The sequence below is a fragment of the Ricinus communis genome, chromosome 3, assembly GCF_019578655.1.
Source record: "Ricinus communis isolate WT05 ecotype wild-type chromosome 3, ASM1957865v1, whole genome shotgun sequence".
Taxonomy (NCBI): domain Eukaryota; kingdom Viridiplantae; phylum Streptophyta; class Magnoliopsida; order Malpighiales; family Euphorbiaceae; genus Ricinus; species Ricinus communis.
This window is the reverse complement of record NC_063258.1, coordinates 26,039,174-26,053,340: the sequence shown is the minus strand read 5'-3', so window position 1 is coordinate 26,053,340 and position 14,167 is coordinate 26,039,174. Positions and strand designations below refer to the sequence as shown.

General features: G+C 30.9%; 1 protein-coding gene across 2 annotated transcripts; it reads left to right on the top strand.

Moving 5' to 3' along the window:
- Nucleotides 1–9,325: 9,325 nt before the first annotated feature.
- Nucleotides 9,326–10,551, top strand: LOC8275895. Of its 2 annotated transcripts, none has more exons than XM_015722544.3 (2): nucleotides 9,326–9,810; nucleotides 9,946–10,551. In XM_015722544.3, exons 1-2 carry the CDS (start codon nucleotides 9,627–9,629, stop codon nucleotides 10,200–10,202), a joined length of 441 nt encoding a protein of 146 aa, XP_015578030.1. In that variant the 5' UTR covers nucleotides 9,326–9,626; the 3' UTR covers nucleotides 10,203–10,551. The 2 variants fall into 2 exon arrangements, with proteins under 2 accessions (XP_015578030.1, XP_002524503.1); XM_002524457.4 differs by having other exon boundaries at nucleotides 9,355–9,810; nucleotides 9,943–10,551.
- Nucleotides 10,552–14,167: the final 3,616 nt, after the last annotated feature.

The window sequence follows — 14,167 nt, the reverse complement described above, 5'->3', positions numbered from 1 at the left end:
CTTTTTAGTATTTATGCCTTTTATAAGATCTGCACTTAATTTTATAGTTGGTATTATAATGATAGACTTAGGTTTGATCTCATTAGAGAGGGGTTTGAAATTTGAATCCATAGTTTCCATTCCATTTGCCTGGAAAGAGGTATGTCTCTAAAAAGTTTTAGTTGTGGCAAGGTTGGCCAATGGTTTATCTTATCCACAGAGTCAATGTATTGAGATTCCCCCATAATTGGATTCAAAATTTCTTGATTTGTAATAACAACCAATAAACAGATACGTGGGAACTTGAAGAAAATCTTTATCCAATTCCAATTCTATCTACCTTTCAATTACTCTTCAAGTCTATTTCTTTCCTTTATCACAGTGAAAAGTACTGGATACTGTTCCAACAAAAGAATTTGATAAATTTTGAAGAGTGCACGCATGCACTGGAGCAGTTTCCAACTTTCCACATTCAGATTACACCCTTCTTATATATATATATATATAAACTAGGAAATGATCGCTAGAATTTACAAGGTTGAATTCTTGGGTTTGAGACTTTTTCAAGAAAAAAATGATGGTTTATTTTTCACTTTATGAAAGAAGAGTTTTCTCATTTCCTCTAACCTAACACACTATCATGCTAACTATAGTTATTATTACAAAAATCTTAAGTAGGGCAAATCTTGTTCTTTAAAAGAAAATGTGCTATTAGTTGGTAAATTTTTGCTTCACTTAATTTGGTTTTTTATTTGCATTAATACAACTCAACATTTGAAATTAAAGAGTTTAAGTTTTAAGTTATTCTAAATTTGAGTGTTTGGTTGTACTCTAGAAACATCATTTTTAGTAATGTTAAATATTTTTTTTCTCTGATTTTGTTTGAAGTTAAAGATTAAATTATATTAACAATTTATTATTTTATTTTTTAGAACAGAAAAATGAATTTTCACTATTTAGAGTAATAAATAAAAAGTGGTTTTTATATCACAAATTAATTAAATTTTTTTTTTAAAAAAAAGAAGTAGTATCTAATGCCTCAATCTTGTGGCAAGATGGGAATAAATGTCAAAATTCAAATTTTATAGACAAAATAGCAAACAGAAGGTTTTTTTTTTTTGGATAACAACAGAAGGAATTAGTTATGTAGAAGAAAAAATGTAAAAATTTCGTTATGATTGATTGTGCAACAACAGCCAATGTGAAAGGAACCAATAAGTATACATCCAAAACTTGTTTTCAATTTAACTGAAAATAAGTGGCCAACTATTTTGTTTTATTTTTTGGGGGGGCACTAAGATTGGGCAAATTGCTTTTTCAGTGAAGACATTCATAATATATATGGCTACAGAAATTTCAGTGCCGACATGATTGGGATAGAGCAAAGTACTCAACTAGTCAGTCAATCCCACCCCTTTCGATATCACTATTTGCATTCACTCGATTGTGTTTTCAATAATTACATCATGTTGTCTCATTCTATCATACAATTGCTCTTTTAGATCAAAACGACCCATTTCCCCTCTCCAAATCCCTCCGACCCCTTTCTTTTTCTTTTTCCTAATTTGATAGGTTTGAGTGCATTGTTGAATCAAAACTTAATGATTCTTTTTGTCCTTTCTTTGTTGATAGTCTATATATATATTAAGTGTAATAGTAATACAAATATAAATTTTTGTGTGTTTATGCCATTTTCACCTTTAAAATTATAAAAAATATCTAATTTATAAAATGGAGTGCAGTTAAGTTGGCAATATATATTTATTTTGTTCAAAAATTTGATAGCATGTGATTTAAAAAACTAACTTGAGTTAGTTTTTTTTTAATTTTAGTTGAATGATCTAATGATAATAACTAATGTTAGTTATCCTAATGTAAAAAATAAAAACTTTAATTCGTATTTTTTTTAATTCTTTTTAATGTCTTAGAATAAGAAAATCTTATGAATCAGCGAGTAGGATTTGCTTGCCGAGCGGGATGATTCTCAACAAAATACATATAAAAGAATATATAACGGAATCACTAGAGATGGATTCCTCAAATCCACTCTGATGCTAAAGCTAGAGATTTAAAAAAATAAATTGTAGATTGTGTAATGTTAATGTAACACCCGGAATTTTTTATATATTTAATAATGAGTTTTTATTTAAGTTAATTTTAGCTTTATTATTATTGGGTTTAATTTGAAATGATTTAATGAAAAATTTAATATTAATCAAATAAATGAGTTATTTTCTATACCCAATTAGTTTGAAATTTTAAGAAATTATTCAAGTAAATTATTTGAGGAATGATTATATTTTGGTTATTCAAAATTTTCCCAAATGCATATTTATATAAGTAAAATTATATATTGGAAAATTTTGGAAGAAATTATAAAGGATGTTTTTATAAAAGAATTTTGGGAGAATTGGTATTATAATTGATTAGTAGTATTAAATTTTAAGTTGGAAATTGATTATTTAATTTAATTGTGTGTAGGATTTAATTGGAGGATTATTTTGGAATAAGGATTAAAAGTATAATTTTATTTTTATCGGGTTTTAATGGAAATTTGTGAGTTTGGTATTTTCGTAAATAAATATGTCGGTCAGGGGTATTTTTGTAATTGTGTATTTTCAATAATTCGGATTTGGCCCAAATTAAATAGTTAGGGGCTTAATTGAAAGGCTAAAAAGAAGTTTGGGAGTTAAATTGGAATTCGCAGGGATGAAATTGTAAGTAATTAAGAAAGTTGAGGGACCAAATTGTAATAAGAAAAAGTTCAGGGGTCAAATGTCGAGTATTGAAGGGAAAGAAATCGGGGAAGAAGAGAGGAGGAGAGAAAAGCGGAAGTCAGCGAGAAGAAGGAGGAGCCGGGTCTTTGCGTCGTCACCGGTGGCGATCACGGGCGTCGATCTTTGGCCGGCGTCAAGTCAATGCAGGCAGGCGGAATCGCGACGCGTGTGGAGCGGCCGGAGGGGCCGTTTCCGGCGGTGTTGGCGGCCGAGTCGAGTGGCGATCGGCTCCTCTCGGCAAGGGCTCTCTTTTGGCAGCAGCAGCAACGCCTGTGGTGGCCGGAGACGGAAGATCCAGTGGAGAGAGAAAGTAGGGGGCAGCTGCGTTTTTCAGCTTTTCTGGCGAGCTCCGGCGGAGGATGGACGATCGGAGGACGTATCCCGACTCTCCTCATCTCAAGCTTCGCATTGGCACCGGTTTCGTGGCGATCGGGCTTCGTTTGCGAATCGACGGTCGAGATCGTCCGCAAATCTCTCCGGATGATCGGGTGTCAGATCCGAAAATCGGAAGCAGGGATCGTCATCAGCGCGTCGTTGTGAGTCCGATGGTGTGTCCAGATCGTTGATCGGACTCCGGAGGCCAGAGGCGAGTCGACCGAGCGATCGAGCGTCTCGGTAATTATCTTTAGCCCGTTAATTTTAGAAATTCTTGGTTTAATTGTGTCTATTGGATTACATTGAGTATTTGATGATATTGTGAGTCAAAAATAATTGTCATCGGTTTACGCCTCGTATTTTGTCTTTGTGTGGCGGAGTCGGGAAATAGTGAAGTTTGGGGACCCGACTCCCGTTGTTTAAATTGTTGGATATTTGGAGTGTTTTTCTGGCAGGTCCTGGACCCGTTTTTACGGGGGGTAATGTTCGTGTTGTAAGGGAGGTTCTGCCGGATTTTCGGTAGAATTCTCCTGAGTCGAGATTCTTAGACAGTCAGTCCTAGGAATCTAGACCTAGGATCTATTGTAATTGTTTCATCGTTTTGATAAATTGTTTTCCGTGACTAGATTGTCAGTTCGTTCGGCTCGCTCCTACCGAGGCACCGGAGCAGAGCTAGGAGGTCGCCAATCCTGTGAGTTAAAGTCATTTAATCATTGCACTATTGCTAAGCCTGATTTTAATATGATATTTTGGAAGTTTATGCATAATATGGTTATTAGTATCGCAACATAAATAATTTTACTAGATTATTAATTATTGAAGATAATATAAGTATTATTATAGTAATGTTATAATAATACAAACGCTATTATTTTTTCCCCTCACAAATTGCACGTTGTTTTACCTTAAATCTTTAATCTTTATTTCGATATGTGTTGGTTGAGTTCATCAGACAATGATATTTATTATATGTGATGATTGCGATTTGGAAAATGTGGCTTGTAGAACATGCCGCCTGATGGGTTACATCAGGACCGCATGCGCACCGGTAATGATCATGGACATGTAATAAGATTTTCATGGGTTTGCCCTAGTCGAGCATGGCTCTCTGGGCTTATTTGTGTAAATTGCCGGAGGTAAGGTCCCTGGTCGAGCATTGCTCTCGGGGCGCCGGCTTATTTGGATACTTAAGTAACCAGACTGGAGGTAAGGTCCCTGGTCGAGCATTGCTCTCGGGGCGCCAGTCTTATTGGATTAAGAGAGCCGAATGGCTACTAGATTTTTTATTTGGATATTTAAGTGACGGTGGGTAAGGTCCCTGGTCGAGCATTGCTCTCGAGCGATCTTATTGGATTAAGAGAGCCGAATGGCTACTAGATTTCTTATTTGGATATTTAAGTGACCAGACTGGAGGTAAGGTCCCTGGTCGAGCATTGCTCTCGGGACACCAGTTTTATTGGATTAAGAGAGCCGAATGGCTGTTAGAATTTGGGGTTTAGGGTTCTACCGAGCCACTCGTCCCGTAAAATTAAAAATATATTTATTTATTTATTTATTTATTAATTTATTATGGTATGATTATAATATGGATTGTATTTACGTGCATGGTTGACATTTTGATTCGAATGATTAATATTTTATGTGAAGGAAATAGTAGGGTATGATTATAGTATGGTTTGATATACTGATTTGAATAATCTATGTTTTCTGAGAAGAAGCAATAGTCCCTAGATTATTTGATTTTAACTCACTCTCGAGACTGACAATCTCCATTTATGTTTTTTTTTTTTTTTTTAGATTCGTGACTGTTAGTTCTCCCGCGACTCTTATTCAGTAACCCGACTCCTTCATCATCGGGTGATGTATTTGATTTGGTATGTAAATTGGTAAATCTTAGATTCTCCGCAGTAGTAATTAGTAGATGTATCAGTTGTAAATTTTCCGAGCTTGGTCTCGCCCTAGTTTTTCCGGTAGACCAAGTAATTTTGTAAAGTGTAACTATTAAGATAATTTGTGGTTTTAATAATATTAATTTGAGATGAGATTTGTTTAAATCAGTGAATGTCAGGCTTACTACGGGTTTCGGTGGCTTTAAGCCTACCCATTCCCTAGTGCCGGTCACGGGCCCACAGGTGGGGTCGTGACAGTTAAAGTGAATGTAACGTACCTTAAATTCGAGATCATCACCTCTATATATAGGGTCAAGTTGGTCATTAGTCATAAAAGAATATGACTCATCTCCTAATAAGTATAGAGTTAGTCTCTTGGTTAGACTTTATTACTCATTCTGCTTAGATTTGATCCGTGAAATAAATGGATGAACAATGTTGTTCAGAAATCCTCATCAATTTAAGAATTCATGTCCTTTCATGACTTGGATGTTGACTCACCATCGTTTTGCATTGCTCGGATCTTCTCATCCTAGCTACGTAGGTTCTTATTCGTATGAGAATAGGACTCCTCTCCTTACTTTATAGAGAGTTAGTCTTCTAGTTCGGATTTAGTCACTACAATCTTAGAACATCGTTAGGAATTCCTCATCTTTAGTAGGAATCCTTATCAGCTTATAGCTTGGATGATGAGTTATTATTAGATTGTCTTATTCGGAACTCCTCATCCTAATTGGATAAAGTATTGGATAAAGTATGTTTTATGCGTAGTTATCAAAATCTTATTAAAATTATTCTTTGTTATCTCATTTGAGAGCCATTTTTAGCCTAAAAGGACCGGTGTAATAATCTATACAAGCCTAAAGAAAACCCTTTTTTACTGAAATTCATGATGATAGCTGCAATACATTTTTTTTTTTCCATTGATGCCGAAAGAGTTGAAATAAAATCAAGATACAGAATTGGAAGAATTTGTTTTAATAGGCAAAAGGAAAAAATGATTAAAAAAAGAAATAGAAAGAAAAATATTAGTCTCCCACCACAAAAGCTCAATAAGAACATGACCAAGCCCTCGAGAAGAGAAAGAAAAGGATATAAAGACGAAAGAAATCAACTTAATGCCTGCTTTCCAAAATCCATTTTCTGATTCTTCAAACACACTCCACAATAAACTTCACATACACCTACAATAATTGTTATTCAATTTTATGATTTCTCACACACCATCTTCACATATTTATCACTAAAATATTTATTATTCTTACAGAATGCAAGAGTTGTGTGTGATAACAAGATCTTCGATTCAGAAGAAAAATTTCTAATTGCTGAGAAAATAAGAATTTGCAAGAGAGAGAAAGAGAATATTTGAGTAGATTAAGTCAAGTATTTTGTTTAAATTGAAATCCTTTCACGTTTTAGATAACATGATAAGTTACGTTAGAATAATTTTAACTATTAAATTTAAACTTAATGGTTGGAATTTTATTATTCAATATATAACTACTCACTACATGAAATTTAAATTAATTATTTTAATAAAATTTCAATCGTTTGATTAAAATTTAATAGTAAAGATTATAAAATCATATTCATGAGAGATTCTAATCTAAGTTTTTTCTTTTCTTTTTTAGATTTATTTTTTAAATCTAATTAATTAACTCATATTGATTACTGTTGGTATGGTGTAGATGTAGACTTAATAACATGCCCACGTGGATGCCAACTAGCTCTTACTTCATTAATCAAAATTGCATTCAATTTTATAATATCTTAATATTTTTAAAAAACAAGCAAAACTTTAGAATTTTATTACCATTAGGCTTTTATGTGTTTTAACCGAATACATTCAACTGAATCAGGCAGTTGGTACCAAACTACTATGTCTAGAAAGAATAGCAAAGGGTAGATGCCATGTGCAGGAGGAAGCAACATTGCAAAATCAAGTTCTAAACCCATTGGTTGCAAGTCACTTTCCAATCTTCAATTGGATCTTTGGCCTCTAAAATCTCTAATACTTTAGCATGGTAGGCTGCTATGCTCGGACACATTATGGATGACCCAGACCAACAATATATATATATATATATGTAAACAAATCTTTTAGCTATGCAAATCCTTTTAAGTCCTTTATCACAGTGTTTCAATTCAAATCCAAAAAAGAAAAGAAAGGTTATCCCAAATCTTAAAGGCAGAATCTAATTTAACACAGTATAATGGAAATAAGTAAACAATTACATCAGTTGAAAAACATATTACAATAAACAATATATTGCCTTCACACTATTATAGTACAATGTTATGAATAATAGCTAAAATACAAAGATTTATATCAACTATTAATTTAAGATTCATTCTAATATATCATATACACGGTATCATATAAGTTTATATAAATTAATATTCTCTTAATTTTAATAATTTATTAATATAATAAAATATTAGATTAGTCAATTATATAGTATTTAATTACTCTTTTATGTATTAAATTTTTTATTTATTTTTAAAATGTAATTAGTAGTACTTGACAATTATAAAATTTAACTATAAAATTTTAATTTTTATAAATAATTAAAAATTATATATAAATTTATTGGCAATCTATATTTACTGAATATATAAAATATAAAATTATTTTTAATAATATTAATCAATAGAATATAACTGGAAAAAATAGACTCATAATGATAGAGTATCACACGATACTCTAGCAAAATTCTTGATTTAAATCTCAATAATAAAAGTAAAAGTATTTTTTGTATTTAGATAACAAATAATCTTTTTATAGTGAATTATAATTTAAAATTTAGTGACTATTTTAATGATAAATATTAAAAGTTAATCTGCGCATAAAGGATAGAGGGAAAAAGCAGAGAAGGTGAGGAACGTGATTTTCACTTTTAAAATTTTTAAATTATTCAAAGAAATTAATTTAAATTTTATATTCATTTGAATATTGCTAATTCATAATTTTCTTTCATTATTTTAGAAAACAATTCAACATCATATTTGTAAAATCTATCACTTTTTTGAATTGAATTCACCAAATTTTTTATATAAAGAAATTAATAAGAATTAGATAATACGAAAAGAGATGGAAAGTTGAGATTTATTTTGATAATTAAAGCCAATATATCATTAAACAACACTTAAGGTAAATGAAGAAAGGAAAGGAAAAAATCAAAGCACTATTATATGCCTCTTTCAACAAAGCACGCACCCCAAAAACAAACGAGTAACCACCGGGGATCGGAGGAGCGTCGGCAACGCCCTGGCTCGACAATTTTTTTTTTTTTCTCAATAAAGAAAGACCAAGAATATGATATTCCCTCCCGATCTAGTCTTCGTCTTCTCCCAACAAGGAAGTGACATAAGCCAGGAAAAAGTTTTCTTTGCCGTGTGGTGCACGAGCACGAGCAAAAGGTTAACAAGACCAAACAATATTATGGGGTTTTCTTTGTCTAGATTATGATTCATGAACCACACAGCACAGGTATATATGATTCTAGCCTATGTGTTTTGTGATCATCTCAAAAAATGTGTAATTTTTTTATCATATATATATATATATAAAATCAATTTATCACATGTGAGAAAGGCATAGTTGATCAAGTTTGTATTCCCTACAATAGAAAGTCTAAGAGATCGTGTCTTCTAATCATAAGTTTGATCCGATTTATAACTCAAAAATAAGTCCTATTATATATAAACTAACCTATATCTAATAAGTTCTACATCTAATAGGACATCAAAACTTTCAACGTCTATATAAAGAGTTGTATGGTACATGTTACTTTACACATTCATTATATTTAAATCATTCTTTCATAAATTACTGACTTAATTATCGGAATAAGTGGGTGAACAATCTCGTTCGGCACTTTCTACTTATCCTTACAGATAATGCAAAAATCAAGTAAGCTTTTGGAGCCTTTGAAAATATTATTGATAGTTCAATCATTAATTGTGTTATCACACACACAGATATATATATATATATATATATATATATATATATAATTGATATGGTTATATTAAATAATTAAAATTTTTAATTATTTAGTATTTATTTATATAATTTTTTTAATTATAAGTTTAGTATTTAGTATATAAGTAGGCACAGATATTTCATATATATAAAAAGAACAAATGTTTATATGTATATTTAAAGTGTCCTGAGGTGTATAAATCAGAGTCTAAGCATCATAGTACAGTTGTCTATCAAGTACTAATATGAACATATGCTTACAAGACAATTGACTACACATAATCTTTACCCTTTTCAAATTTTTCATTTACTACCCCGCTTGTGTAATGTAAGAAAACCCCACCAATTTCTTGCCTTTCTCATTACAAAAGCATTAAAATAATACAAACAGTTTTGGTCTCAACTATGCGTACATTGTCATTTTCTTGACATATTAATAGATTAATTTCGACTGCACCCACCACCACCACCAGCTCTCTACCTATATGTTTATTCATTTATCTTTCTTCTGTCCCCGTGTTCAAGAGTAAAAACTAAAACTCCCCTTAAAGCATATTCTCCTTTGCATACACTTTATTCAGTTTCTTTTCTTCTTCATCATCATCACCATCACCATCAACTATGACTTCTATGCTGTGCTCACAAGGTATGGTTCTTGCCACCGCTATGGCCGTCTCCGGCACCGTAATTCTCCTTGCTCTCCGCCTTCAAAAATCTCTCCCCCCCTCTTTGTTGCCTATGGAACAACAAATCCCACAATCTTCTCATCAACAACAGGCTGTTCTTCGCTCTTGTATCTCCTCAGGTATCTCCAAATATATGTACATGTATATGTTTCTGGAATTTAACTTATAATACCTACATATGCATATATTTTCTGTCTCTATTTTTTCTATGTTAATTGACTTTCTCGTTCTTTTTTTGATGGGTTGTGAAGAAGGCAAGAAAACCAATAAGAAGAAGAAGAAGAAGAGAGTACACTTTGCAGAAGACGTAGTGGATCCAAGAGGGGATGGAGAGGAGTTCAGAAGGCAGCATGGTGCCATTGTTGTTGCCAAGAATTCTTCTTCTCCACCAAAATTCAAGAAAAGTAGTGGTGCTGGTGTTAAAGCAAGAGAAATGCCTGCAAATAGAGTAGCTCTTTACCATGGAATTCTTAGAGATCGAGTCATTCACCGATTGGCCTACTCCTGTTAATTGATTTTTCTTTTTCCCTTTTTTTCTTTTTCTGTATAATATTTTGCATTTGTTAAGTGATTTTTAGTCCAATAGTGTACATGGTTAATTAATTTTCTCTCTTTGTATTCTTACTTTTTCTTTTTTCTTTTACTAATGTTACAAGTTGGTATGAAGGGGATGGGCCCATAATTCTGTACCTGTCATTGTTTTCTGATCAGCTAATTGGATATGGAGAACTGGAGATGAATCCTCTTGGTATTATCAGTAAGAGGATTATGTTCTCTAATTTTTTAGGGTAATCTAGTTATTGGATTCTGTTCACAACTTAAATTATAAACATCAAGAATTTCTGGCTTTTCTTGCCCCATTTCTTCTTTTTCTCACTCTTTTGTTTTTTTCCTTTTTATGCCTATATTAGATCAAGAAAATATTCATAGATTTTATAGCTAGTAGATTAGAAAGGAAAACCCATTTACAATCAAGCTGTTCATTATTAATTAATGAACTTTCTATATTAAACAGAAAAAAAAAAAATTAATTCACTAACCAAATACATTTGTCAACTTTATAGTTGTTGTTACTTCTCAGAATATTTGACATTTTCAATCAGTGTGGTCCACCTTAGCAGTAATTATGGAGCCCTTGCATGGTATTTCTGTCATATACATGTGAACTCAATTATATGTGTGGATATATGCAATTTTAATTGTTACTAGAGAAACCATTTGATAGTCCTATCTAATACTCCATTCATTACATACTAATCATTGTTTTTTTAAGTAATTCATTGAATTAAGAAAATATTTTAATATACTTAAATATTAAAAAAAATTAATTAAATTATACTAAATTACTATTCTATAAATATTATAAAATTTATTATATTTATTTCAAACACAAGAATAAAATAAAAATATTTAATATTATATTAAATATATAAATGTGATAAATAATTAGAATCTTTTTTAATTAGTATGGTTAGTATAGCACGAAGGGAGTAATGTTTAAACATATTTTTCTGCTTTACAATGTAATCCGGCAACTAGTAGTCCATGCAGTTTTCGAATTTTGGGAATTGCTGAAGGGAAAATGATTAAGAAATAGCTTAAAAAGAATATTATTATTTAAACGAGTTTGATTTCATTTCTCAATTTGGCATTTCATCAAAAAAAAAAAAAAAAACCATTTCTACATAATCGTGTGAATTTTTATTTTTTTTAATTTCCTTTCTCAATGTTTAAACATCTTTCTACTCAATGTATTGCACTCTAAATACTTTAAACATGGAGTGCTAAAATCCCCACCAAATTGTAAATGTATGATATATTTTTAGTGTCATATATGGAAATTAATATTAGCATATACGATATGATTTAAATGGTAAATCTACGACTCATAAAACTAATCCAAATGGTAAGTGAAATCATTGAGTTTGATTTATGTGGCAAGTACTTAAAAGGTTAGAACATAGGGTGTATTATTAATCTCGTTTAAGGAATTGGATAAAATTGACACCCAAGACTACCTCACCTTAAAATATTTTGAGAAAAAGAAAAATACAATTTCATATTGGAAGACACATTTTAACTACATCACAGCTAGGTAACCCATAATCGCAAAATCAAATCTTTATCAACTCATGTCCTCTCTAGTTTATGAATGGATTGCTAATTGACTAGCTTATGGAGTGCATATTTAATGGTGTAACTGAAAAGAATGTTCAAAATGTGTTTATTTTAACAAGATATGTCAATTTCAAGGGTTTCAAGCGATTATTTTATAAAATTCATAAAAAATTTGTAAGAAAACATCATTTGGTTAGAAAAAAAAAATTATGAATTTTGAAGAGCCAGATTTATATTATTATTTTTCTTGAGTACAAAAATTAAGATGTCAATCATATTATATATGAAGTTAATTTACGTAATATTAGAGCATTATATTTAAAGAATATAAAAAGTATTGCTCAAATCATCAATAAAAATTAAATTAAGAACAAGAAGAATATAAGAGAGAAGTAGTTGGTTAGATGCTTTAAGCTAGCAACTTAACTTTTAAGGATATGAATTTCTCGAAATCATCATAAAAATATTTATTTATGAAGTCAATGTCCATTGAAACACAGATCACCAATCTCATATCTAAGAAGACTTTACCAATAGATGTGCAACTTAATTGCTAAAATATGCCAATGTTTTGGGTTGCAAGTGAAATCAATAAAATAAATTATAAAAAAACACAATTAAAAGAAGAATGGATATATGTGAAATTTTAAACCTAATCGGAAAAAAACAAAAAAAGGCAAATAATAAATTGAAATGGATGATGAAGTATCCACAGGGACAAAGGAACCGAGTTGCCCAGAAAGGTCTGTCCTTTAAGTGGCCTTGGAGAAACATGAACTCACTACATGTGGAATAATATATAAGTCTTCTCCATTTCTATATTCATGAGCAAAGGCATGTGCTGCGATGCTTCCTCTGTCAGTCTTTAGCAGCCCATTCATACTGTCTTGTTTGTTTTTGTTTTTGGTTTTTCTTTTTCATTTGCATAAGGTATTCTTTTAGAAAAATATATTTTCACATTTTTAGTGTTCAATACATCAATTAATAGAATGAAAAAACAAACCATTTTTTATAACTAACTAACTGACTGACTAACACTATTTAGGTATATTATATTAATATATATATAATATATAATATAACATTCTTTTAACTTCTGTTTTTGTTTTTTTTTTATCTCTTTTATTTATTTATATTATAAAAATTGAGTAAAAATTAAATAAAGACATGTAAAAATAAATAAAAAAATAAAAAACAGTAGCAGAAAGTAAAGAGTTTCAGAGTCTAAATTAATAAAGTTTAAAGAAAAAACTATGTAGTTGGTATATAATTTTTTCTAAAATATCAACTCGCATTATCTAAAATATAATATTTGAATAAATAGGCATGTCACATATGAGATACCTACCATTGTGCCCCGACTTATTAAAATTGAGTACTTGAGGATAACATGGAACACACTACTTTGTATATAGTCAAGAATTCTTGGAAAATTCAGAAGACAGTGGCTCTGATTTCTTTGAAATAAAAGGTTTAAGAAATGGCAAGAAGATTTGATTGATTTATTTATTTGTTTTTATATTCAAAACCAACATTGTGCTATTAAATTAAATGGAAAAACATATAAAATGTTATGGTCTCTAAAGAAAAGCATGTATATGCATTGTGATGACAAGTGGCAGACGGTCCATGGAGATAAGAAAGGCATAAAATATAAAAATAAATTAAGAAAAAGAAAACTCAAGGAAACAAAACATGATGGGCAACTGAGAAATTTTGTTGGGGTAGCTTTGGCTGTAGATCAGAATATTGATATAATCATGAAAGCTTGTCCTTTCTATTTCTTATGGATTTTGGAAGTGCTATTTATGTTGCTTTTGGTGGGGGCTTTAGTATTTATTCTCCTCCTCTTGTTTGCTATACAAATCCCACATTGTGTTCTTTTGTTTCAGATCAATTGATTGCTACTATATTGAATATTGATGAAAATGGGTTGATAATACTAAATGAGTACCACATATAGTCCACTTATAAAATTAAAAGTAGAGTCCAATCATTTTTAAAATAATTAGACGAAACTATTTTGGCTGGTTCAACCTAATCTATTAATTAACACTTAATTTGGTTTCTGCTGTGACAACATAGTAATAGTGGGCAAACTCAGCCATGTTCTTCTGAAACTCCAGAAGGTTTAGTTGGGCAGACTGACCCTTTTTTAGCGTTGGAATTTGACCAACACACCCCAACCAATGAACATGAACAAAGAGAGCAGCTGAAAATGGGAAGAAGAAATAAAATAAAATTTTATTATCTTTATCTCCTCTCACTCTCTCTCTCTCTCTACCCGACATGCTTTGATTTTGATTGGACAATCCACGTGAAAATCTTTAGGACATTGGCTGCTACTATGGTTTGCAA